The sequence below is a fragment of the Ixodes scapularis genome, unplaced genomic scaffold (genome assembly GCF_016920785.2).
Source record: "Ixodes scapularis isolate PalLabHiFi unplaced genomic scaffold, ASM1692078v2 PGA_scaffold8__174_contigs__length_109621045, whole genome shotgun sequence".
NCBI classification, from domain to species: domain Eukaryota; kingdom Metazoa; phylum Arthropoda; class Arachnida; order Ixodida; family Ixodidae; genus Ixodes; species Ixodes scapularis.
Window position 1 is genome coordinate 95,740,195 of NW_024609883.1, and position 26,943 is coordinate 95,767,137.

General features: G+C 45.6%; 2 protein-coding genes across 2 annotated transcripts in view; one reads left to right on the plus strand and one right to left on the minus strand.

Moving 5' to 3' along the window:
* Positions 1-1,109, minus strand: part of LOC8029650 (rootletin) — an 83,113-nt gene extending 82,004 nt beyond the window's left edge. The window contains exon 1 of the mRNA XM_029995331.2: positions 897-1,109. Within this exon, the coding sequence (XP_029851191.2) occupies positions 897-899 (3 nt within the window). The 5' untranslated portion in view covers positions 900-1,109. The remainder of the gene's footprint in view (positions 1-896) is intronic.
* A 316-nt stretch (positions 1,110-1,425) lies between these two features.
* Positions 1,426-26,686, plus strand: LOC8029649 (glucose dehydrogenase [FAD, quinone]). The gene is made up of 11 exons (XM_029995338.3): positions 1,426-1,660; positions 5,036-5,238; positions 6,931-7,120; positions 9,192-9,323; positions 12,767-12,888; positions 13,616-13,786; positions 14,101-14,254; positions 15,513-15,676; positions 20,100-20,277; positions 25,066-25,288; positions 26,471-26,686. The coding sequence occupies exons 1-11, from the start codon at positions 1,525-1,527 to the stop codon at positions 26,598-26,600; spliced, it is 1,803 nt and encodes a 600-aa protein (XP_029851198.2). The 5' UTR covers positions 1,426-1,524; the 3' UTR covers positions 26,601-26,686.
* The last annotated feature ends 257 nt before the right edge of the window (positions 26,687-26,943 follow it).

Consider the following 26,943-nt stretch of genomic DNA (forward strand, 5'->3'; position numbering starts at 1 on the left):
TCCACACCTGGTGGGGGCAAACGCGGGTTTGTTTATAAACGGTGCATTGGCCTAGGAGTGAAGACCATGAATGCACAGCTTTGATCGGTGCTCGATGTAAGTGAGCACTTGAGTTGTGCTCTTACTACATAGCCCCAGAAAAGATGCATCACGCAGCAGTGATACATGATCGCACACCAGATCAAAACAGACAGGGGTGGAGATTTATATGTATAAAAGATTCTAAGCAAATAACGAAACTAAGGTGGTGATGTACGCACTTGCTACGTGCCATTTGTTGTAGGAGTTTGCATTTGAGGTTACGGCTGCAGACACCGGCATGTCAAGCGTGTGGAGCTGTACTCGCAGCACACTCCTCAGTGCTTGGGTAAATTAGCGAGGTACTCGATCAGTAAAAGGCAGCAGCATGGGCATCCGCAGAACTTGTTTCCAAGGGGGGCGGGGGGCAGGGGCAGACTTCAATATTTTAGGAGGGGTGGGAGGGTGAAGGTGGAGTACACAATCTTCTTCGATGGAAGCAAACACGATTGGCCAACGGGCACCATGTTTTATTGGGCCCGGAGTCTTTGGTCGTATTATTTTGCTTTCATCGAAGGAAAAAAGGGTAACGTCAGAATGTCAACTTTCATGTTGCTGGTTTTTATGAACACGTCGGCTTCAAAGAAGTCTCCGTCGTGCTTGTTACACGTGCCATCGAGCAAGTAGGAACCATAAAGCCAGAGTTGCACAGCTCCGACATCACGGCATGACAAATATCTCACAACGACTCAAAACTACGCGATCATTACCTTAGAAGATATCTTAGAAGATATCCCAAGGACCCGACGGCCGCAAGAACAGCTCTTGCTCGTTTGAAAATGACTGACAGCTTGGAGGAGATTCAAACGTTGACTCACCATCACTGCAATGCGAAGCGGGCTTTCAAATAACGCTCCTCCAGAATGCTTGGAATGAACCACCGAGTGCCTGAACCGCCTGAACTTGCCCGTCGCCAAGATATGTCATGAAGTCTTGTCAAGGTTTGCGAGGCGATGATATACCACATGCTGACAGTATTTAAAACGACGAATCCAAGGAACTTAAAAGCTGTTGCTTCAGGCCCAGAAAAAAAAAATAATCAAGAACGAAAAAAAAAAAAAAAGAGCAGAATTATGTTGCTGGATCTATCAAGGGTTCAAGAAATTTAGTTCCGTTATTTGAATTGGACGGAGACTTACCCCGCCTAGTGATACTGAGTTTTTATTTCTTGCAGCAACGAGAAAAACTAAGAGACATGCAGCAATCAGGAAACAAAAAGAACACACAAGAAAATGAGAAAAATGCGAAGTAGAAAAACATATCTCGGATGAAGAAGTCGATCTCAAATCCGATATCCACATGTGAGCCAACGTAATCCAATATTTGTTTTTCTTTTTTTGCGGAAGCGCATTTGGCGCAGTTTTTTGAGCGGCGCGCACGCGCGCTTCGGCTTCGTTGTTTTGGGGAGTACACGTGGTTAGCGCTGGCGCCAAGCTTGCTGGCGCTATGGCAAGTGCTTTTCCGGCTTTTCCTGGCTTCAGGACGCTGTTACCCTTGGCCGCCTTCATCTTTTATCGATTGGGCGGCGATCAAAGAAACCTGCAGACCGCGGATTTGCGGCAAGAGTACGATTACATCATCGGTGAGTGTGCACGCTCACGAGAAGTAGCATTAGCACCATGTCGCGTCAGTTTCCCGAAAAATATCGCTTGAAGATTTCAGTTTAACCAGATGTCACTCCCTTGTTTGTTTGCCATGCTGATATTAACCCAAAAATAAAACAAAACAAACAAAAAAGTTTTTTTTTTTTTAGCTGAAGAGAAAGTAACACGGACAGACAACGTCTCAAACTCGGCTAGTAATTGTATTGAACCAAATTCCTTATAAACGGAATAACAACCGCCACCAAACATCCTGTTAATGTGGTCCTTTGAGGTAAGAGTTCACAAGCTTTTCGTCTAAACCAACCAAAGGTATCACTGTGTGTGTGTATGTCTAGTTCAAAATCATTGTATATTTTTTTTTTCTGACCTCCAGCTGACTAGGTTTTTTGTATAAACCCAAAGGTGGTTGTGCTTTGTTGATGGTCTCACTTAGTTCGTTTTGTGATGTGAATGAGGACTGCGCGCGTCCTTGAAAAACAGTATGAGCTGTGGTTTTGTGGCAGTTGTAGTTCTGTATATAAGGAGGTTGGTTGGATTAAATTATTAGCTGAGTTAAAGATGCTGTCTGCCCCTGTTGTTTTCTCTTCAACTGAAAAAAAAAAAATCCTTCTGCCCCAGTTTCGGGTTAATATCATCATGGTAAAGTTCCACCAGCTTGCCTGCACACTAACCATAATCTTGTTTGTTTCTTAATCTATCTCAAGAAAGAAGTCTGACGTAAAATGAACCTGTCATGCTCATGAAGGAATTAGTTGTCATATTTCCTCGTCTAAAATGCATCCACAGTTTTTTTTTTTCTCCTGCTTTTATTGTAAAAATATTTTTGCTTTCTGAAGTTGCTTTTTCACGAAGGCCCCGAGATTGAGGAAACAAGTGTATTTGGGCTCCTGTTATTGCGGAGAAGGCGCGCCGTGTAATCGAGATTTCAGTTGCACGCCAAAAGATCACCAGAGGTGATCAAAATTAATCCTCAGCCCTCCGCTGGGGCGTGCTAGGTGCCCTTCGATTGGTTCGGTGCGTAAAACCCGCAAATTTCACTTTTATGGTAATAAGAGTCATAATCTTCATTTAAGGGCTTCGACACCACAAAAAGGTTGTTGACCCATACCTAAAGCCTGTGGTGTCGTGTTACTAAAGAATAGGAAAAAAATGGACACTGGAGAGGAGGCCGCCTCTTCCCCAGCGGTTGCTTTGCTGAAGTGGAAAAAGTTGGAAGGAGCTTCCACTTCCCTCTTAACTTGTCACCTGGTGAGGCAAAAGGTGGCCAGGAGCCAGATGGATGCCACCTGGTGACGAACAGCCAGCAAGTTCCACCCCACCATCCCCAAAACCTCCCGTGTGGATAACTCACGGGGAAGTGGTAGACTAGGAGAGGCTTGCTGCCACAGAACTGCGTAGGCGGCACGCCGCTGCACACTCTTGAGGGACGCTGACGGCGACGGTTATGGGAAGACCAGAACGGTGTAGAGGTGCCACATCACACTAGCTCCAGCACCCTGGGCTCTGGAGGTCAGCTCAGCGATATGGGTCGAAAACGTTAACTTGGAGTCTATTGTCACACCAAGGAACCCTGCACGGCTGGTCACAAGGAGTACCATTCTGCTCAGCTGTAGACTGTTGTGGCTGGTAACTTGTCTCCTGGGCGTAGTGAGGAGGGTCGACAAACACTGGATGCTGAGGGGTAGCTTGTTTTGAATAGATTTGACCATCGAAAGACAATGGTCACGTCGTCCTTCTGATATTAGAGTGGGTGGTGGACAAATTGAATGATTGTTAAATCATTAGCATACAGAAGGGGGATGTACTGTAGAGAGGATGTAATATAATTTATGAAGATATTGCCGCGCAAGCAGCTGGCCAAGTAGGCAGCGCGCTACTTGGGTAAGCGCGATAACCTAACTAGGTAAGCGTGATAACCTAACGGTTATCGCACTTACCTTCCACGCAGACGGCCAGGGTTCGATTCCTGGGCGCGGCTACTAATTTTTGTTGATGCTGTAATGTGATGTTCTGGTGAATTCGAGAACCGTCTTGCTGATTCGAGGTTAGAATGTTCTACGCGCTGAACCTTCTACGCCGAACAATCCAGGAACCCACGAGGGTACATAAGGGACTCCGCAAGGCGAGCGGAGTCAGTTTCACCCCAGCGTTCGACTCTGCTGTCACGCCAACTTCGATGCGTGCGGCGCTTTGTTATTATCTTTTGTGCCCGTTTATTTTTGGCACAAGTTCGCCACATTAAACGTTTATTTCTTTTTGTTTGTTTATTGTTCTTTTGGTCACCCCCCGTGACAATATTAAACAGGGTAAGTTCCAGAATGCTGCCTTGGGGAATTCTTGACAGGACACATTTTGCGGTTGAGCCTGCCCCTCAGGACACCACTCGCTAGTGACTCAATAAGAAGTCTGAAATTAATTTCTCGAGGCAGTTCGAGATTTCCACCTTCGCGTGTTTCTGACGAAGAATTCAAAGGTCCACCATGTCAAAGGCTCACTTAAAGTTGAGTCGCTAGACTTCACAGGGTGCGGTCATCAGAAAATTAGTTTGGCATCAGAAGGGTAGTAGCCAGGGCTGACTCGCAACATCAACCAAGTCAAAATTCGTGCTGGCAGTGCGAGAGGCAGTCGTGCGGCTTCACGTGTTCAAGGAGCTTTTTGTTGATATGCTACATTGTTCTTCACACAACACTGGTATTCGAAATGGGCCCGTGAGAGCGTAAGAGGCAACCGACAACACAGGGGATCCATTCCCTTTATGTACAGGTGTGATAAGTGCCAGTTTCCACTAGTGAGGGAATGAGCCAGCTCACAGAAAATTTGCTCATGTCGACGGCACCTTAAGTGCACCTACTGCACCCAGTGTAAGTTCCTCTTTAGTTTACTTCAAGAGGCAGCGGCAATCAGTTCATCGAAAGACATGTCATCGACAGATCGTTTCGTCAGCTTGCTGCATTTCATCTACAGTTTGTTTCATTGAAAATCTTCCCGCATTCGTTTTATCAACACACATCGCACCGTTTCGCCGAACACAACGCTGCTGCTTTCGTAACAAACTTTTTGCGTCTCACCTAATTTGGGGGGGAAAGAGAAAGAGGTCCCAAGGCTCGAGCAAACACGCCTCAGTTAATCGGGCGCCAGCTTTTAGCAGCTTCCAGATTTTATTGCGCACTTAGGAAAAAAATGTATGTTGTCGTCGAAATGTTGCGAGAGCATGTTGCCGCAAAACGTCACAGTATCAACGAAATGTGTATTTACAAAATATGTTACGACGAACTTGTCAAGGTGCGCACGCTGCAGGTATGCATGGACCAAATCAGTTAAATAGATCGAGGAAATATAATTTCTTTTTGCAGTCGGTGCGGGCTCGGCGGGCGCGGTGCTGGCCAATCGGCTAAGCGCCGATCCTGGCCTTCAAGTATTGCTCCTCGAAGCCGGGGGTTCTGAGAATGTTCTGGCGGACATTCCATTGGTGGCTGCGACTCTTCAGGGCTCAGCCCTCGACTGGGGCTACCGCACCATCACACAGGAGGCTGCCTGCTTCGGTCTGCATGAAGGGGCGAGTGTTTTATTCATGCTTTCATTCATGCATTAAGTCAGCAAACATTCATTAGCCCTAATACATGGTTAGGAAAAGTGGGAACTTGTCGTTGGCTTCAAAGGCTGGCCAGAAGGTGCTTCAAGCCATCCCATAATCTACGGATAGATGAATAAACAGCTGCACCCTCTAAATCGGGCAGTGGCTTGCACCACCTATACTTCATTAAAGGAATACTACAACTAAATTTTGGTGCTTAGTTTTTTGGTCTACACGTGTTCAAGGGAGCAGTATCACATTGGACTCACCAAACTCTTGTTGAAAAAAAAACAACATGAAAACAAATTTTTAAATGAATTAAACAATTAGCAAAGAGTACCTGGTAAATGTCGCTAAAGCCTCGTTTGTACTGCTCGTCGAGGAACCTTGACAGGTAGTGACGATGCATATCTCACCTAGAACTATACATGCCTTGAACTTGGCATCATTTCACCAGCTGCCCGGCAACCACGAGAGAAGAGGGGAAGGAAGAACTCCCCTCTCACCGGGACTCTTTTTTGTGTGTCCCAGATGTCACTATTGTCCCTCTACAAGATTATAAAAGATTAACATGCCAATCAAAATTTATACAAATGCAGCTTTGGGGTTAGTTGTGGTTGCCCGATCGCCGGCATGCTTTGGCTGCTTCGGTCGCTGGAGCGGCCAGGACATCTTATCGACGTCAGCCTCGCTGCAGCTTTGCTAATCTTGAGACAATCTACGTCACAATTGCGCCGGGTGTCACTTGCTCTTCGAGCACTTGCCAGAGTGGGCCATTTATAACGAAAAATACAGCCATCGGGCTCAAAAATACAAATGTGCAATTGTCATTTACGGGTATTGCGGATCATATTCAGCCTATTTCTGAACACGACGGGTATATTTCAAGTTTTGTTGAAGTATCCTTTTAAATAAGTACTTAAAAACAGCAGACACTTTAAGCCATCCCAGCCAATCTGGTAGTGGCAATGTGACAATGCATCCCTCCAAAAGCTCACGTGACATTCAAACGGCATTGGATTGGTTTTGATGGCTCGTAGTGTTCTGTGAGGTTCATCGTAAAGTGACCAGTACCTGGTGTTTGTGAGAGAAGATAATTGTGTTTTTTCAGCCCGCATAAATGGAATATGCATCACAGAACGCTCAAACTCTGTGAGACTGTGACGCTAGCGGTTGAGATAGGGTACGAAAGTATGAGAACATGACATTGCCTGGATCAAAAGATAATTGAGAAAGACTATATTTCTTTTGTTAGCTGACATATGCCTCAGCCTAATTTCGTCCTAACAAGGAATGGTATTGCAAGCACCTCCAGCATCTTTTTCAGTGAAAACAAAGAAAACAAAATTATATTTCTTGCTGATAGGTGTTTCTCACTATATAAATGCCACATGCATCTATGATGGCAGTTCTTATTTTGACTATCTTAGGCTTAGGGGGATGTTGGCTCATAGAAAAATTTAGACTTTCTCAATTATCTTTTATTCCAGACAACACCATATCTTCTCTAACTTTCAGTTTTTATCCTAACTGCTAGTGTAGCATACTCACGGAGTTTGAGCTTTCTACAATGCATAGTTTATTTACCCAGGCCGAAAAACACAGTTCTCTTCCCTCGGAAATGCCCTGAACACTCACATGGATGCGTTCCAAATTGGAGTTTGTTGTGTACAGAAAAGCAGGTGGCCTCGGGGCAAGGTCCTGGGGGGTTCGAGCGTGCTCAACTACATGCTCTACGTCCGAGGGAGCCCCCGAGACTACGACAGCTGGGAAGAGCAGGGTGCAGTGGGCTGGAGCTGGGCAGACGTCAGGCCCTACTTCCTGCGCTCTGAGCACAACAGGGACCCCGACATTGCACGGAACGGTGAGTGGCAATGCCTCCGGCACGCCCGAAACCAGACAATTCAGAATTCTCCGTAGGACCATTTGCTTCTGCAGAAATGTCGCACGAAGACTGGAGTTTGTGTTTTTAAAGAAACTTGAAAAAAAAAAAAAAAGAGTGGTCGAAGGATATATTTAAGAAAGGGTAAAAAAGAGAGCTCCAGTAGTTTTTTAAGCTACCCTAACTAAACACATTTTCAGAATACCCAGGTTTTACTCTCCTCGGCATGTTATGTATTCTCTCTAAAGTTAAAAATAGATATTGAGAAATTGAGAAATGTCACGCGTTGTATAACTTGCAAGTCAATCAGGCAGTGTGAAATACAGTATTCTGTGCATGTATATGTTTTCTTGGCATGTGCTTTAATCTACATAATTTCAAACCATCAAACTTCTCATAAACCATCAAGAACAAGCTGGACTGCCCACATTTGTTCATGATCATAATATCTGACGTCACATTTTCACTGTTGCCCGTAGTCTCTCAACCTTGCAGACCAAATATTAAACTTTAATAACATCGAAAAAATAATTGTTACTTGTGATATGGGTTACCACAGGCTTGCAACAGACTCGGAAATTTCATACTTCTGGTTAATTGAAACAAATTTTAGAATTTTTGATGTCCCGTTATTTTTTTAGTGCGTTCATAAACCGCTCAATTCGAACGGTGTTTTTATGTAATCTATAATTTTTATTCCCGCGTCCTTGTTAAGTGTGCTTCTTTCCGAGCACCGGTGCACTGCCGGGAAGCAACATCCACGGAGCTTGCTTCCACGGGTGTTGCTTCTTCGCAGTGCACTGGTGCTCGGGGAGAAGAGCACTCAACGGGGCTCAAGCAAGGCACACATGAGCTACGAAAACGGGCCCCACGCAGAAATTTCCGATAAACAACGTTTTTGAGATCAATAAACTTCTGTCATACATTTCACAAATGTTTCATGCGTGGCATACCTGCTTATGATCAGTAGGCCTATGTAGAGGAAAGCATCAAAAATCTGCTTTGTATGTCTAGCCATTCATACGGAAAATCATAATTTTATCTTGCATCATAGTGAGATAAATTTCTGATAATTCAAACAAAATTTCGTTCCTTCGTAGAGTTTGTATTAATGAGAGTCTACTGTAAATGAGATGTGTCTATTAATGTGTTGAATCAATTTTGAGGCAAATCATTGTCTATCAATACATTGCCGCAGCTTCCCTTTAAAGATTGACATATACTAAACCCCGAGGCTAAGGAAAACGTGGGAGATGCATACAACATGTTTTAAAATCTGCTGTATGTGTTTTTGTTTTTTCTCAGTCTCGGGTGTATGGCTTTCTGTAAGTTTTTTATGATATGAATCCAAAACAGCCTACCCTAACTTCGACTGCATTAACTATGGTAGCAGTATTTTTGTTTGTTTGATTTATAGCATAAGTCTGAACCCTTTTGTTTTAAGGGAAGAGGACACTGAGAGGATTGTCTGCCTTGCTGGAGATAAAGTTTTTATGCACGTTTTAGCTTTTAATCTTTCCTGTCGTTTTCCCTACTTGTTTTGCAGTTACTTCCATCTATTCACGCACAAAATACCCCACACTGTCGCAGACCCAAATAGACGAACAAAACATACTATTGTGCATTATAATAGAAGCTATGATGACTTTTCTTTCATCAAAACTAACATGAGATTACAGTTACTTTATTTTGATTAATATGGTAACCAACTTGTTTCCACTATTTGAAACATCTTAGATTACGCGAGATTGTGCACCCGCCCACCGTTTCGCTATCGCGGTGCTTTCGTAAAGTCATGGCCGCACTGCTGCAGACACCATCCGAGGCATACTTCTTCTCGCACGCACAAACAGTCTGCAGACATGTTTGAAGTATGCAAATGCCTGCAAACATGCTTCGGCAGTGTTTGCAGGCAATTCTGTCATCGTGTCTGCGGAGAAAATCCTCTCTTTTTTGTGACATACGAGCAAAGTTGCTGGGCGTCGGGTCGTTCTTTTGTCCTGTCTTCCGCCGAATCAAACCAACAAATGTGGTTTTGTGCGCACACGCGCAGGACACCATAATGTTGGCGGCCCGCTGTCGGTGATGCGTGCCCCGTACGCGACGCCTTTGGCCAGTGCTTTTGTGGAGGCTGGAGTTCACCTGGGTTACCCTGCCAGAGACATCAACGCCGGACAGCTTACGGGTACGTAATTTATTTGGACTGGATTTTGAAAGTGCCCTGCCACAGTTTTAGGGCCGTGTATAGTTTTACGACGTTTGAATCGTTTGTTTATGCAGACATGAAGGTGTCATATTTCCCGGACTGCATGCAGCCGCCGACCGATTTTTGAAACGCCGGTAACTCAGACTTGTTCAATATTTCGGACCTAAAGGAGGAACCGTGACCTACCCGATAGAAATAGTGCATATTCACAAGCAATGTTTCGGACAGCTTGAAGTCTGAAAGTTTGATTTTTTGGACAAAATCGTTTCAAGTGATCAGCGGGAAACACCACCGAGAAGTGACCATTTTGGATTCTATGTTGGCTGCACATGGATTGGTTTCATTTGGCAGCACTACCTAAATTTTTAAGCCCGACTAGACGTAACAAAAGGCAAGTTCTTTAATCTGCCGATTTTTCGGACTGCCTTTTTATTCAGATGTTTATTATTCAGGTGTTCAGTCCTTGCAAAGTCCGAAAAATTGGTCAGCGACTGTAGTATAGTCTGCACCTGACAAATATACAGTAGTCCCTCATTATAATAAAGTCAACGGGAGGGCCAAAAATTCAATATAAGTGGTAATTCAATAAAGGCGATAGAGCCAGAGAAACAGTGCCAGCAGCCTTGAAGGTTGACGGGAACAATATGATACACTCTGATTGAATATTTAATCAAACAAACCTTGGTTATGAACATCTTGCGGCAGTTTTACCAAGTAAAAAAATAATTAAGTGGAGTTTGCCGATTACTTAATCCAGGCATCAGTTCTCCTCAAACAGCTCCAGGCATCGCAAGAGCACCGTCACCGTCGCTGCACTTTACTTCATTTCGAACCAGCCGTAAAATGTTTCGCGTCCCCACAGTCATCTGCGTTTTCCGAGGTGCTTCTTCAGTGTCGCTTTGTGTTTACCCTGGCCATATGCAAGGTCTTTGATCTCAGCATCCATGGCGGGAGCAACAACAGGAACGTCCACATTGACAAGCACCAACGAATCAGAGTTATACTCGGTGGCTTTGCCAACATGTTTTCACACACTCCTGTAGAGACCGTTGCAGCTATGGGAATCGTTCACCTGCTCGGGAAGCATGCTCGCGAGAGAAAATCCGACAGTCGCAAAGCAGTTGGCAATCTTTCATCTTCGGGTTGCGGGCGTGCCTTTCTCTTTCATGAGAAACTTTTTGAACCCGTCCAATCTTTGCTTGTTCTGCAAAATAAAAGATAGTGTCGAACAGCCGACACCAGAATGTCGAATTCTTTGGCGCTTTCATAATTAGGCCGGCCACTTTTCTCAACCTCAGAGTTATGCAAGGTTGAGAATGTGTAGGGAAAAACTGTACAGTCGAACCCGGATATATTGAATTCAAAGGGAATTGTAAAATAGTTATCGATGATTTGATATGCAAAAATATGTAGACTTAAGGCCCGTTCACACTCTTGCGACCGAGTACGACTAAGAGAGACGAGATCTCTTAAAACTTCTTAAATGTTTTTAGCATGAGGGAACACACTGACATTGTGGCGCCATCTATGCGGTGACCCTGGAACTGCATTTCACAAGAGCGAAGGTTTTTCGGGATTTCCGAGGTCAAATGTGCGTAATACCCATAGAAAGGCTCGTTTATAACATTGACAAAAGTTTTTCGAGCCAAGAAAGAAAGGATAATGCGCGAGAAATAACAAAAAATATGCCGGACCGCCGAGTTTACACTGCTTCCCAATAGATGGCGCCAGTGTGTTCTCTGGTTTAAGAAGTTTTAAGGAACCCAGGTTTAAGAGGTCGCAAGAGTGTGAACGGGCCTTTAAGCTCCAGTTGCATTTTTTCGCGCGTCTCTGCTAATATGAAAGGCCGCGACAAACGGGACCTTCCAAATAGAGCCTCTAAGACCCGCTAAATACAGTAGAGCTTATTTGTAGGGGTGTCGCGAACCGGCCGAGGTTCGAGTTCGACCAGGTTCGACTTTTTCGAACTTTTAGTGGAAAATTCGACGAACCTTGTATTGAGGTTCGACTAGTGTGCGCATGCACGACGGGCTGGCCAGTTGGTTTCGGATTGGATGGTGATGGCTAAGGGATGAACTAAGGGCAGCACTGATTGGTTATTTTAGTTAATACAGTACAACAAATTAAGTTATTAACTTCTTCAGTTATTAGAATCAGTTTCTTTTAATTGTAGCTGTTCACAAAATTAAAATAACTCTTTGTATAAAAAAAAAAGTTATCCAAACCTAGACATGCTTTTATCAAGGTCTGGCCACACTGTCCACAAAGTCGAACCGGTCGAATCTGGTGAAAAGTTCGAAAGTTCGTCGAACCGGTTCGACTCAGTCGAACCCCAAAAGTTCGACCTAAAAATCCGGTTCGACAAAAGTTCGCGACACCCCTACTTATTTGGTGAAGATCACAAACACCGCCGCGTTTACGCGACGGTGTTTGCGATCGTTTACACCTGGCCACGACGTGCACACAGCGCCAACAACAAAACACAAAAATAATTTTGAAAATAAAAAAAAAACGGAAAAAGCAATTTGCATAAAAAAAGGCTTTAGATACATTGAATAAAGTTAAGCAAGCAACAAAAAAGAAACCTCACTAAATTCAGGCATCAAAAAAAAAAAGAAAAAACGCTCAATGCAAAAACGGCGAAAGAAAAAGGTAAACAAAAATAAGGCGTTCAAAGTGTGATTGCTCAAACATCGTTGTTGACACGCTCGACCTGGAAGACTCTTTTTTTTTTTTTTTTTTTTACTTTATTTTGGGGCTAAGGAGTCACGCAGCGACAGCAAGCAGTGTTTGGGGGAAGTGCACACGCTACCGTTCCAGCAGCAAGCACTCATCGCCCTCCCTAGGCGTTCGCATGCGTGTCCCTCTTCTTGCTCTTGCCATCCTTTACTTTTTTCCTTTCTGTTTTTTTTTAACAATTGCTCTTTTGCTTTGTATCACTGTGCGCGTATTCTGGCTTGGCGGTCTGCCAGCCCTGCAACGCGAGCTATTTATTTATTCATTTACCCTAAGGGCCCTTTCGGGCATTACATAGGGGGGAATTCATACAAAAGGAACACGTCGCTTGCCGCAAGCGCAATCCGATCTCGGGAGAAGTGACCGGGCCATGCTTCGTTCGCTATATCGAGTGTCCCCGTCATGGGAGTTTCATACGAAAAAACAACGCTCCTATACAGTTACGTGTGATTTTCAAGGGGATTTATGAACTGTTCGGCGTAAACAACAATTAGAAATCCCCATACAAGTGCTGTATGCGTGCCTTAGTACGGCGAATATCAACGTTTTTAACTCAAATTGTTTATCATTTCAGTTGTTTCTGGACTAATTTGTAATCTCACAGTTTGTGCATTATTGCATGAGCACAGAAAATGAATGAATGAATGAATGGTCTTTTACATGTGGTTTGCTCCTTGGATCTTCAGGATTCATGATCCCCCAAGGCACCCTCCTGGACGGCCGTCGCCACAGCACTCGCAGGGCATTTCTAGACCCCGTTCTAGGGAGAGACAACCTCCACATTGCCGTGTTCTCTCACGCAACCAAGGTATGTTCTAAATCCCGCCAACCGAGTTGACTACATTACCTACTTAGTTGACTGACCGCCGAACAAGACAGAGATAGGCAATAATTCTATACGACAATGTGTTCTAAGCAGTTGCCAACGATTGATACAAGACCACAGGCATGATCACTGCCTTACTGAAACCACAGTTTTACTATCTCTAGTCTGACAAAATGTAAGAAAATGAGCTGCCTGTCGGATCATGCTGCACTCCCGAATGTTTTCATTCCGATGTTTTACTTTTTGGCAAATGCTTTTTACAATGGTGAAATCTGATATTATGTGGCAACTGTCAAGGTAGATTACAGTGAAGCAAAATGAAAGTCCAATTTATAATTGCTGACATTTAGGCCAATGAAAAAAGATAAAAGTTTTGCCTGACAAAAACAAAAAACAAACTTGTATTAATTACTAGTGCAGGCATTTGAGTAAAGGTTTTTCTTACAAGCAGCTGACTTCACCCTAGAGGTGTTCTACTCTACTCAGTGATCACTGCATCTTTAGTATCCAAGTTTCTCAACTCATGTCAGTGTGTTAATAAAAAAAAAAAGCATAGCAACTTTTTTAACTCCAAACTTGCAGAATCATCAAAAGTGAAGGATTTTGCAGTAAGTGTTGCAGAAGCATCCAGAGTTTTCTTTTCTTGCGGAATTTACGCACCCCCTTCATGATTTCTCAAGTACTCGAAGCTTGCTTTGCGTTCTTGCAGGTGGAGCTCGATGCATCCAAGACGGCCCGTGGGGTGCACTTTGAGCGGTTTGGAGTGCCCCAGGTTGCACGGGTGCGGAAGGAGGTGTTGCTCTCAGCCGGAGCTATCGGCACGCCCCAGCTTCTCATGCTGTCCGGCATCGGTCCAAGGTCGCATCTCGAAGCTTTCAAGGTAAGCGGGTCGTCCAGGCAGCATATGTACCCTGTTTTCCGGACTCCCAGTGCATACTCCTAAGAAGCGAGTTCCGGCTTAAAAAAACAAAATCTTCTTTAGATCACCAGTTTCACCATTCATGCAATAAAGCAGTAAAGAAGCATACAAACTTTGTAAACAGTAATGCACCTGCTAAAAAGCATCTGGCTTGTAGTTGCTTTTCTTTAGGTCACTTTACGACTTTGAAGTTAAGTTTTTCTAGCAAGACTTAATTGACAAAAATTTTACCAACGAGCGTTTTCCAGACATAGGACCCCACTGATCCCTTGCAGATCCCTGTTGTGGCAGACCTTCCCGTAGGCTCCAACCTGCAGGACCACATTTTTCCCGGTGGTGTCAACTTCCTGTTAGACCAGCCGGTGTCTGTGGTCCAGTCGCGGATGTTCACCATCCCTGAAGTTGTCAATTATCTCACCACGGGCACAGGTGACGGCTCAGCTGCGACGAACAAGGCGCAGATGGTGTACTTCCCCTTTAGTGTGTGAAAGGCTTTCGCTGGTGTAATTTGACAATGATCCATCCGTTATATACCGAGTATTTTGGCCACAACGGACGTCGCGGATAGCAAAAACGTATTAATAAGCTAAGTAGTTAACTAAAATTACTAATTATCTTTCTAATTAAAAAAAATAGACATGGTTCCAATAGGAACTTCCTGAGCTCACAGCAATCTCCTGAAACAGTTTATTTTAAAAAGACTGGTGCATCAGGCACAAGGCTAATGATGCGAAAACACAGATGATGAAGTTTATGCTGAAACACCCGGTATAGTTATTTGTTTTGAGTAAGTTACTTTGCCTCATCTATCCACAATGCACAGCTTACATCGTGCAGCAGAGTTAGCACAAACATTAGTGTGATTACTTTTTTGCTGTTCGCACGGGCAGTTTAGTGTCAAACAACAAATCTGGCCGCGTGAGTTGCTGTTTCATGGTTGCGTATTCAAAACTAACAAATACACAGCGTTCAGCTGCTAGAAGAATACTATAAAGAGCGCTGCTGGATCGCGTCTTCGTAAGTTGACGAGTGGTGATTTACTTTTATTTTGTAGAATTTGCATTCGATCACGAGGATTCATTTCCAGCGGTGTCGAAGCAGTTCGTGAACTGTTCCTCAGCACATAAGATAAATACCAGCATGGACGCTTGTAGTAGTATGACAGTTCCCTGTCTTTTCACTAATAGTCATTTATACGTATTAGTTGTGAGGAACTAACATAGTAGTTGTAAGCACACCTTCAGTCGTCACGAGACTGAGCTCAGCCTCTTAGCAAACTGCCGGCTATAGAGGTTGGTTCACACACTTCTGACTGCTTATGACTGAATGTGTCAAAACCTCTTGTGATCTCTTACGACGAGGGATCACACTGCCACTCTTGCATCATCCGAGGCGACCTTGAAACTGCTTTTCACTAGATTGAAGATTTTGCAGTATTTGCAAGCTCAAATGTAGCATGTGCTATCTATGAGCAATGGCTGTTCTATAAGATTGTCGACAGTTTTTGAAGCCTAGAAAAAGCAAAGAATGATGCACAAGGAAAATAGGTAATTTTAGGAGGTTTTAAGAGAAACGAGAAATTTTAAAGAGGTCTTAAGGGACACGGTCGTAAACATGGTCAAGTGTGCAAACGAGCCTCTGTTGCAAAGAATGACAAGTGTCCAGCCCTCTCCTGCTCTCTCTCCAGGGCCCCTGACTCTGCCCGGAGGCGTGGAGGGCCTGGGGTTTGTGAACACGCGCTACGCCAACGCCAGCCTCGACTGGCCCGACGTCGAGATCCACTTTGCGTCGGGGTCCCCCGTGTCAGACGGGGGACAGACGTTCAAGACCGCGCATGGCCTCAGCGACAAGGTGAGGGCCAACGCATCTCTAACTAGTGTTTTCAGCGTTCCATCTTGTCTATCAAAACTAGTCCGTCACAACAAACGACATCCCCAGAGCTGCAACGTCACGCTAACGAACTTCGCGATCTTGGCAACTGGGAATTGAAGTCACAGCGAAACATACAAGTGAGTGCGAGCGTCGCCGCCGTCACAGAGTCTCAACTCTAGGCTGCCGGATTGTCCGGGGACTCTGTCAAGCTGGAGAGCGACCTGCGACAGAACGCACGTCTGCCACAACAAACACGGCTCCTGCAACGCCGCCCAGATCGCGACCGTAGACCGCACGACACTTTTACGGCGTTGTCGGGCAGAAATCGAGGGGCCACTTTTTAGGACGCAGTAAACAGGCCACTCGGAGATGCGTCGGAGGCACCGAACTTCATGCTGCCGGTGCATCGAAATCCCCAACTTTCTGTGTGGTCAGATAAAAGATGATGCTTCGTGTTGACCTAGTGTGAACGGCAGTGTTACTTTTTACGGCGGTTTGCTGGCACTCAACATTTTACGCTTTTATGAGCGGGGCCCCATGGGACGCTTCACTCTTCTGTGTGGAACGTAAGCATAAGTAGTCCCCCCTTGACTCCCGGCAGCGGAAGAAGACGCTCTCTGTTAGCTCCGATAAACCCAGTTAGCCACAAACGTGAGTCAGCTGCCGTCACTTTCAGACTGGCACTTAAGTATTCGCGTAAGAACCCTGTAGCTCAACTTGCCTCATTGGTATGCTGAAGCATACTAGTAGTTATAGTGAACGGTTGTGAGCAGACGTTCGGTATAACTTCATTTCGTCTTATTTATTTCTCCTTAAGGGCCCGATGAAGACTTCGAAGCACAGAAATCGGAAGTAGAAACAATAGCTATCAGAACTGCATGCAGTGACAATCTGGTAGGACAGTGGTGGCTGCATAGATGTAAGGTGACACTCTGCCAAAAAATGGATGGGTCTGAAATAAGTGCTATTTCCTCGGGGAGGGAATGCCAGATGGTTATAGCCTCCGGAAAAAACGAGGTGTTAAAGGCTAATGTTTTGCTTGTTATATGTTTGATGCAGCGACTGTGACTAAGCGAGATGATATTTTACCTGAAGGTACAGAAGAGTGTCATTTTTACTTGCGATTTTGTGGTAAAATTTTTCTATGAAAGATATTCAAGAAGTTACTCTGCAGTTGGACAGTAATGGAAGCTCTAGCGTATTAATTCTCAACCACTCATATTTTGGGGACCCGTTTTGGATCAGCAGAAGTGTCGGTGGGCCCGATCCACGGGGGAGGATTGCGGCGATAATATCCTATCCTATAATAGACTCTTGTCGAGCCACAGCTTAAAAGGAAATCTTTTTTTTTGACAAGCGGAAGTAGTTTGTTGCACGCTAGTCTCGTCACAGCAGAGAAATGTTCACTAACTGCGAAAGTTCAGATCCTTTTCGTTTGCGTCCACATACTAAAATTGGTTCCTTGTTTTTAAATCGACTAAGTTGAACGATGGGGCAATTTTTCCTCAAAGCACGATGCACCTGCTCTATGTTATTCAAAGTGTAACTACTGGGAAGATAAAGTTATCAGCCTTGCTTCCAATCGCATCCAAGTTTTTCCATGGGAGTCCTCAATTTCCATGGAGAGCAGGTAAGTTCTATGTAATCGATTGCTTGCATCTTCACTGGACGCTTGAAGAACTGCAATCTCATTTGAAAGTACCTGCATATTTGGTGTTAGTTCTGCATTCTGTGGTCCTGGAGTGTTCTTTTCCAGTGCAGCGATTCTGGTCTCGGGTTCTTCGATAGACTTATTTGTTATCGTTTGGCATTCTCTTACAAATGTTACTTCTGCTACGATGTTTGATTGACCTAACCCAATTTGCTGCACGATAATAAGGACATTTTCTAGGTCAGTAATGTGTCCCAGATTTAACTCAATGTTAGCAGACAACATAGAAGCACTTGTGATAAAACTTGTCCAGCAGATGTTACGAGGCTCCAGTAAGAAGCTGAGACGACAACTATAACTGTCTTCTAGTGCACTTTGATCCTACACTAGATTAACTATTGTACAATATGACATCCAGCAATAGATGGTAGTAAATACAGTCGAGCCCTGTTATATCACACTCGGGTATTTTGAATTATTGTTTATATCAAACAGTCCAAACATCCCCTTGAAAATCACATGTAATAGTATAGGAGTGGTGTCTTTTTGTATCAAACTCCCATGGCGGGGACACTCTATATAGCAAACGAAGCCCAGTGGCCCGTTGCTTTTCCAGCAATTCGATTGCGCTGGTGGCTAGCAAGCGAGCACATAGCTAGCTTTGGTTGCAGGGCTGGCAGACTCCCAAGCCAGAATACATGTGCAGCGAAAGAGCAGTTCTAAAAAAAAAAAAACAATAAGTTGTAAAATAAAAAATAAAAAAAGCAGAGGATGGCAAAAACAAGGGGAAGGGTACGCGCGCGCGGGTAGGGAAAGCAGGGAGTGCTCGCTGTTGGAACGGTAGCCTGCGCCCTTTCCCCGAACACTGCTGCTGCTGCAAGACTCCCTAGCCCCAAAATAAAATAAGCAAAAAAAAAAAGTCTTCGGCAAATCGAGTGTGTTGACAACAACGGTTCTGCAATCACACTTTGAATGCCTTACCTTTGTATGGGGGATCGGTGGCCGAGTGGTCTAGCGCACACCAGCTCGGAGCACGTGAAGCGAAAGCTCGCGCTGCAGAACCCAGGGATCCTGGGTTCGAGCCCCACCCCTGCCCGTTTCGATCTGGATGAGCATCGTACCGGCGTGCGGTCGTGTATCACTACTGCGTGACGCACGTTAAAGACCCCAGGCTAGCGGTTTGTACCGCACTGGCTAAATTTCTCATCTACAGCTGGGAGACTCGTCGCCCCTGTGAGGCAGACCAAGTTCTAGGCTGTATAAACACACACAACCTTACCTTTGTTTGCCCTTTTCTTTTGCCAGTATTGCTTTGCCCTTTTGTTTTCTTTGCTTTTTTTTGTTGTTTGAATTTAGTGAGCTTCCTTTTTTGTTGCTTGCTTAACTTTTTTTTGTGGATCAAGAGATTCTTTTATGCGTCTTACTTTTCCATTTTTCTTTTTTATTATTTGTGTGTGTTTTTGCTGTGCGGAGGTTCCGGCCAGGTGCATGTGTAAGTGTGGCGGTATTTGTGGTTTACGCCAATTACGCTGTACTGTATTTTGCAGCTCTTGGATGCTCTCTTTAGTAAGATCCCGTTTGTTACGACCTTCGGTATTGGCAGAGACAGCAAGAAATTTAAACTCAAGCTTAACTTAACATATTTTTGTATATTAAATTATCGATATGTTGAACTATTTCAGGATCCCCTTTAAATTCAATATATCTGGGTTCGACTGTACACCTGCTGCTTCATCTAGGTTGATTACTTCAGGGACCAGTGGCACCATTGGAAAGCGTCAACCAGGCAGGAGACGATATGTGAGCTCCGTAGTACAATGTCTGATTGCAAGATACTTTTGTTGTGTCTTATTATCATAATGTAATCGAGGACTCAAATGCATATATGAGACGGCTTTAGTGGATATTATTGTGTAAAACGAGCCGAATAAAGCGATGCCTGTACACAGATTCTAAAGCCCCACCCTTTCTGCAAAAAAATCTAATTTTTTACAGAAAGAGAGTTATGCCTTAAAATTTCATCGGCAAAAATGCACTCCCTCAAAGCACATTCGGTGAAAGTTTAGCTCTTCATGTGCAGGTGTCGATTTTTACGGCATGTTTTACAGCTCTAGATCCAGCGGAGCCACTCTATACAGCAAACCATTCCCTTTTGCACTCTCCAGAGGTACAGTTGTGGATGATACGAAAAGCCCAGGTGAGTGCGTGGTCTCAAAGAACTTCGGTGCAATCTAATGGAAGAAAGTCGAGCTATCATCAAAGACGTTGTGTGTACCACCGGCAGTTCAGCGGCAGTTAAATTTTTGTCCCTACTCTCCACTTGGTCAGCGAACGTCCGCCGAGTCAAAACCAATTTTGGCGCTGTTTTTTTGGGTCAAGCTTGCGGTGTTCCAAAACAAGTGGCAAGGCTGCTCGGTGAAATAAAGTGAAAACCGCCTATCGTCTTTTATCCCGCAAACTTGTTATGAAACGCCCAAAAAGTAATCACTTAACTTACCTGCCCGGTGGTTTCAGCTGCACGTGATTGCACCTCTTGACATAGAACACCTCCACAATCGGCACTGAAATCAGCGTTCACACAGCAACAGCCGGTCAAATGGGGAGTGTCGACAAAAATTTAACAGCTGCTGAAGCCTCAAGAACGGTCGAGCTTTCTTCTGTTAGATAGTGTTCCGGGTCTACCAGGCCAAGCGCTTGCCTGGGCTTTTTCATATCGTGCACAGCCATACTACCGATGCTTTTCCCCCGCAGGTATGGAGCCGCACGTTCGCTCCTCACATCCGAGAAGACTCCATGTCTCTGTACCCCGTTCTGCTGCGGCCGCGGTCGCGAGGCACGGTGCGGCTGCGGTCGACGGACCCGCACGATGAGCCCCTCCTCAACCCCCGCTACCTGACGCACCCACAAGACCTGCGGACCATGGTGGACGGTCAGTCAAGCTTGCCGATCGTCTCAAAGCACATCTGGAGCGGGTTTACATGAGTGTTTTTTTAAACGCGCCAGCATTTCCTCTTACGTAAGAGGTAAAGACTCTTCTCGCACGCTGGTAACGACATGCCATTGTTCATGTGCATTCCTCTTATGACGACACTGGGGCGTAGACACATTGTTTCATTTCCCCAGTATACAGAACGTACGCAAAAACGTAACACCGAGGCGCAGCGACGACGTCTTTGCGAAACCGCCGGCATCCGGGAAGAAGGTTGGCTCTTCGAAGACAACGGTATGCGGACCATAGGCGCGTTCGAGGGGAAGCTGGGGCGGCTGCATCCAAAACTGCCAATACCCAGAGAACAGACTGGCTTTCCGAGTACAACGAACCCCTGTGCTAAATGCTAACACATTTCGTCGAGAACCAGCTTAGTAACAGCAGCGATTTCGGCATAATTTCTTTTATATCTATTTTGTTTAATATACCTCAAAGCGCCGTGATGGGGCATTGTATAAGGGGAGTATAAATACTATTGCGAGGAAAAAGAAAAGCAGGCAAGGAAGCACTTCATGCTCATTCTTCATAGTGTAATATATAGTATAGGGTGTCCAAAATGATCAGGCTCGATCTAAAACAGGCCTTAAAAATCGGCGCCTGCACATAGCACTCTAAACTTTTCGTCAAAGGTCTATTTTGCAGTTTGGTTTTATCATGTAGAGTTACAAAGCGAAGCTTCCTTTCTGTAAAAAATAGGGGCAAAAAACTTGCCAGGGTCAACGGCGGGCGGCGACACAGATGAGCAAGTCAAGTGGCGGGGAGCGTATTGCGCACATGTTGATAGATGGCGCTACCTCCTTTTTCCGGCTCTCTTTAAAAAAATTAAATAATGAAAGTGCTCGCGTCAATTGTGGTCCATTCATATGAAAATAATCTTTTTGTAATGTTGAATTAAACTTTGGCTTTTATGGCGCAGCAGCAGCATAGGCCGTAGTACACCATTCTTGTAATGTACCTTGGATTTAAAAATAAATGCGAACAGTGACAGTAAAAAGTAACAAACATGGGAGGCTACGAGAGCGTACTCTAGGTCAACAGCAATTCATGGCTCTGAAAGGTGCTTGTCAATAGAAGCCCACAGTTTTCACATCTGTCAAAGGTGCTCATCACGTGTACAAAATGGTTAGCTATGCTCTTCAGTCAACATGTCCACCTCAAACTTGGAGGCGCTTGTGCAGCCTTCGCTCATGATCCCTGAAGGCTGCCTGCCGCATGTTGTCTGTGATCGCTTCGAAGGTGGATATAATCCGCTCGTTTACCTCCGTCACCGTGCGTACGCGGATTGTGTAGACCCGGGCTTTTACGAATCACCCCAAACAAAAAAGTCACAAATTGTCAGGTCAAAGGATCGTGGCGACCAGGGCATTGTCGGTGACCCTTGACTCATCCAGTTGCTGAGAAAGGTCCTGTCAACACAGTCCCTCACTGCTGTGGCATTGTGCAGGGGTGCTCCATCTTGCTGGAAGATGCACACCCACCTTTGCATGTGCAAAGCTTCCAGCTCCGGCAAGACGTCCTGTTGGAGCATGCAAAGGTAGGCGTCGCCAGTGACCGTGCCCTCGAAGAAGAACGGATCGACAAAGCCTTTCCTCCGAAGTCCTCACCGTACTACGACCTTTAAGGACTCAACAGCCTCTGTAATGAACCAGTAAGGGTTTGTCCCGGACCAGCAGCACGTGTTCTGCTTCTTAATGTATCCGTCGAGATGAAAAATAGCTTCATCCATGAAAAGCAGAAAGCTTCCTGTTTGTGATGATGCGCCAAAGTTCGTCCACGCAGAACTGATTTTGCCGTTCATAGTCATCGGGTTGCAGCCCGAACAGGGCCTGTGGCTTGAATGGACAGATTTGTTGACGGATCACGTTCATACAAAATCTCTGCTGATACCAAACTGTCTTGCGACTTGTCCCACGGACAGCCGTTGGTTGAACGCAAATGCTGCAAGCACGGTGCAACATTTGTTCTGCTGTGGCGACCTCTCTTCACGTGCTTGCAGCCTGGTCTTCACACTGTTCTTCGTGTTGAATCGGTTTACCCAGGCCAATGGGAGTCAGACAGGTGGATGGGCACCTACGAAAAGTGGCTCGAAACTTTGAGAACACTTGCCTCATGCTCTTGGTTTTTCTCGACTAAAGGACTGCCTTTGCCCTCTCTTGGATGATCAGGTGATGCACTGTGGCAGTTTTCCCACCAACTGTGACAAAAAAAGGTCCTGGGAGCAGCGTCGGATGGTGTAACCGACCAGCGAAAGAAAGCAGACAAAATTCGTCGACGGCAAGAGCGCCGTCGTTATGCAACCACATTTTCTTCTATTTTTGTTACTTCACATTTTGCAATCATTGTCTGTATTTATTTTTAAACCAAAGGTACATTAGAAAAAGATTACATTCATATTAATAGACCACGGTCAACGGGGGTACTTCCACTTTTTTTAAAAAGCAAGCTGGAATGAGAAGCTAGTGCCATTTATTAATATGTGCACCAAATGCGCCCCACCACTCGAATCGGTCGTCCACGCCGTCGCCCACCGTTGACCCTGGCAAGTTTTTGGCCCTATTTTTTTTTACAGAAAGGGAGCTACGTTTTGCAATTTTGCGTAATAAAACTGACCCGCAAAATACACCTTTGACGAAAAGTTTAGAGTGCTCCTTTGTGCAGGCGCCAATTTTTACGACCCATTTGAGATCAACCCTGGTTATTTCGGACACCCTATATATACCCAGGCGTTTCTTTAAAAACTTCCTAAAACTAAATAGTTAAGGGAAAGAAAAAGATATTTTTTGGGGAACAAACTGTCAGCCACGACGGACGTCAGGAGCTAGAAAAAACAAACTGATTAGCAAAATATTTACCTAAAATTAACTAATTTGTTCTTAATTAGTGAAAACAAATCTATGGTTCCAATCAGAAGCTTGCCGAGCATCGTTTAAATCCCCTAAATGAGTCAATTTTATGATGACTTGAACCCCGTGGGAAGCAGAGGGGTGCACTAAAGTTATTGTACTTGTGCAGCAAGCACTATAGTACCCCACCAACCCTTAAAGCTACAGCCAAAGCTACAAGCACAAGCTCACATCCACTTCTGGCTTCAAGACACGCCTTTCAAGCATGAGCGCTCGTTCTGCGGAACCTCTTCGAAGCCAAAATCTCGTGCTCTCATGCTTGCGGCAATGGCTGCAGTCACAGCTTAAAGGGAAACTCCGCTTCATTTTTGATATATATAGAAAACTATGTAGCCCTCTTCAGTATCATATAGGAAGACCCCATGTCAAATATTACGATCTAATTCCGTTTATATATTTAATAAACTGGCCAGCAAACCTTCAAGCGAGCCAAGTCGCCGAAATCCGCCAACTCTAGCGTGCAGCGCGAGGCGCAATCATCAGCGCAGTCAATGCCACGGAGTTGCAGCAGCCGTCATTGAGCCACTACGTCAGAGGCATGACTACGTCATTCTCACGTTTTGTTTGTTTTTACTTCTCGGAGCGAAATTGAACGATGACGTCATGAGTTTTTCCTCCCGGTGTTGGCTGACCGGGCGTTCACGTGATCATCGCAACGCGGATGCGCTAGTTTGCGCTGCCCTGCGCGCTTATCGGTCTGTTTCTCCGCTCCTCATCTCCTCTTTCGTCTTCTCCCCCTTTCCTCTCTCCCCCGGGCCATCACCGTCCACGCCATGCGAAGCGACCTGCCTGCGTCGCGTGTCCTGTTTCTCGCTTCCTCCCGAACGTCACAAGACCACGTGGTTCGACGTGACGTGGCCATGACTCCGCCGACCCGAGACCAGTGTTGCTTGACGCAACCTAAGTTTCGGTATCAGCTGATGTTTAAATTCGGATTACACAAATAATATTCCTCATTTAGCGAATCCGAAGACGTAGAGTTGTTTAGTAGTGCTTTGTGAATTTGAATCACATGCAAGACTAAATTTTTCGGAATTGAGCGGAGTTGCCCTTTAAGAGCGAGCGCAATGTAGGACGGCTATTTGCAACTTTCATGGGGCACACTATTTCCTGTCGAAATGGCTGTCATCTGGATGATCGTCGAAGAACAGCAGTACGAGGTTGGGTCCACGATGCACAAGTAGTTCCAATTTTGTGAAATAAGAGCGTTACCTCACACTTCCACACGTCAGGAAGGCGTAAGCGAGCACTTTCATTCCGAAGCCTATCATCCAGGAGCTAGGCAGCACCACCGTCGCTGAAAGTTGCGATTGCAAAAACGCGAATGATATTGTTATCATTCGCATTTGTGCATCTAGAGAAAACAAAAGCGGGTGAGAAGGAAGACAAGCATGAAATCTCTGGAGAAAAGTGGAGGGCAGCCTCTAAAGTCTTCTTTTGTTCTAGATTACAAAATTAACTGAAATGACACAGCTTGTGTATATACTTAGTTTTACCTGAAGTCCACGCCATGTGTTGATGGGACCGATCGGGCAGCGTCGGAAGTGCACCATCATAGTGTTTGTCATGTTTGTCTGTGTCGTTGCTGAATCAGTCGTAAACAGAAAAAGCTTAGTGACTTGGGCTTTTGGTACTGCTCGATTAGTCCCATTAGCGACTGGACTTAAGCTGAAACAAAGTAAAGTTGGGCGATTGTCAGATTGACATTAAATCTCCGATCACTACACGACGAGATTCTGCTCGAATATGTGCTCTGCGACAACGACGTTAACGGCGCTCTCCTTTTTCTCGCGAATGCGAGTGAACAGTGTTCACCTGTTTGCAGCCATGAAGCTGTGCCTGTGGCTGGGGCAGTCGCCTCCGTTTGCGCGCTTCGGTTCCCGCGTCTGGGACATCCCGTTTCCGGGATGCGAACTGTACCCCTTCCTCGGGGACGAGTACCTGGGCTGCGTGGCGCGCTCCTACACGAGCACCCTCTACCACCCGGTCGGGACCTGCCGCATGGGCGCGGCGGACGACCGTCTTGCCGTGGTCGACAGCAAGCTCCGGTGAGGGAATGAGCATGCTTTCACATGGTAGGGGCGTTGCTCGGTTTTGTAGTGTGAGCTACACTGGCCGAGGTTGAACAGTTTCGTGTGGCTCCCAAAGAGCCGTGCTGCACATGCGCGAGGAGCAGCGACGTCACACGGCGCACAGCTGGCACTGGAGCCGCCACCGCCGCAAAGCGCACCTCACCGGTCTGCGCATTCCAGAGGAGTGACATCACAGCCGCAGCAGACGCACTGGCGCTGCCACGTGCCCAGCTGTGCGCCTCCGTTGCGCAGTAGCCAAGTCCGACGCTGCACCGGAGCCGCTTGATAGCGCCTCATTTCGTGTGCATAAGCTCACGCTACATATATCCCGACATAGCTGAGCTAAGCCACCGCAATTTTTTTTATGATGGTGTGCGGTCGTTCAGGACGATCACGGTAGGCTCGCGATAATTAAAACTAATATTTCATACTTCTGGTTAATCCAAACAAATTTCAAAATTTTGGTTGTCCCACTATGTTTTTAACATACTTACAAGCCACTTAATTCAAGCACCCGCAGTGCTTGCTTCCTCGGGCGTAACTTTTCCACAGTGCACCGGCGCTCGGTCAGAAGCGCACTCAGCGGGGCTCAAGCAGGGCACACGAGCTACATGGCTTACACATGACATTATCCCAAGTGCGCTCCGATGGCCACCAGAGAAGAGGAGAAAAAAAAGTTCCCCTCTTACCAGGACCCTCTTTTGTGTTTCCCAGATTTGCCCAGACGTTGCTATTCTCCTCCCAGAAGATTAAGCCATCACTCAAAATTCCTACAAAAGCAGCTTCCCTCTCTTTTTCATGGCGGTCAAAAGTATGCGATGCGACGTCAGTGCAAGCCATGTATATGAACGGGCACCACCCACAAATTTCCACAGCAGCTTGCGCAGACGCCGCGACGTGGCGGCAGGGCATAGGTCTCCCGTCGCAGTGTCTGCGCAGGTTACTATGAAAATTGACGCGACAGTGTCCGTTTTCGTTGTATATGTATCCCCTGCCTAATAGTTTACATTAGATAACTTCTTGGCCTGATGAACAAACTGAATTTTGTTTTGAGTTCTCACGTGCTTTCAAACAGTCCACGATAAACATTTTTGAGGGATAAACTTTACATGTGCACCGCATACTAGCAGTGTTTGGGGGTGCCCCTCTCTGCCGCAGGGTGAGGGGTGTCCGGCAGCTGAGGGTGGTGGACGCCTCCATCATGCCCACCATCGTGTCCGGAAACACCAACGCTCCTGTCATCATGATAGGCGAGCGGGCGTCTGACCTCATCCTCTCCGGAATGTGACGACAGTTTCTTTTGTTCTATTAATCAGCATCCCATCAACCAATTAAAACACCAGCCCATTAAAGTCATTTTCACGTAGGCCTGCAGGTCAAGTCGTTTGTTTTTCTAGCCATGTCTGCAGCGTTGCCTTGCGACGAGGGTCGGAATTCCCTTTGATCGGTGTGCGACGTCCTCGCAAATTACCCAGAATATTTATTTCAGTTTGGGAAGAATGGTAGTCAGCGACATCAGAAATATGTGCACCATGTCATAAACTTTAAAAATTGAATACTACACCAATATCATTTTGACGTTTATACAGTAAAACCTCGTTATAACAAAACGGGATATAACAAACTAATGG

Excerpts from the sequence above, each read along its gene's own strand:
- LOC8029649 (XM_029995338.3), top strand. The coding sequence starts at position 1,525 with ATGGCAAGTGCTTTTCCGGCTTTTCCTGGCTTCAGGACGCTGTTACCC. Across the intron at positions 12,889-13,615 it reads TGTTCTCTCACGCAACCAAG|GTGGAGCTCGATGCATCCAA; the intron begins GTATGTTCTAAA and ends GCGTTCTTGCAG. Across the intron at positions 20,278-25,065 it reads CCTGCGGACCATGGTGGACG|CCATGAAGCTGTGCCTGTGG; the intron begins GTCAGTCAAGCT and ends ACCTGTTTGCAG.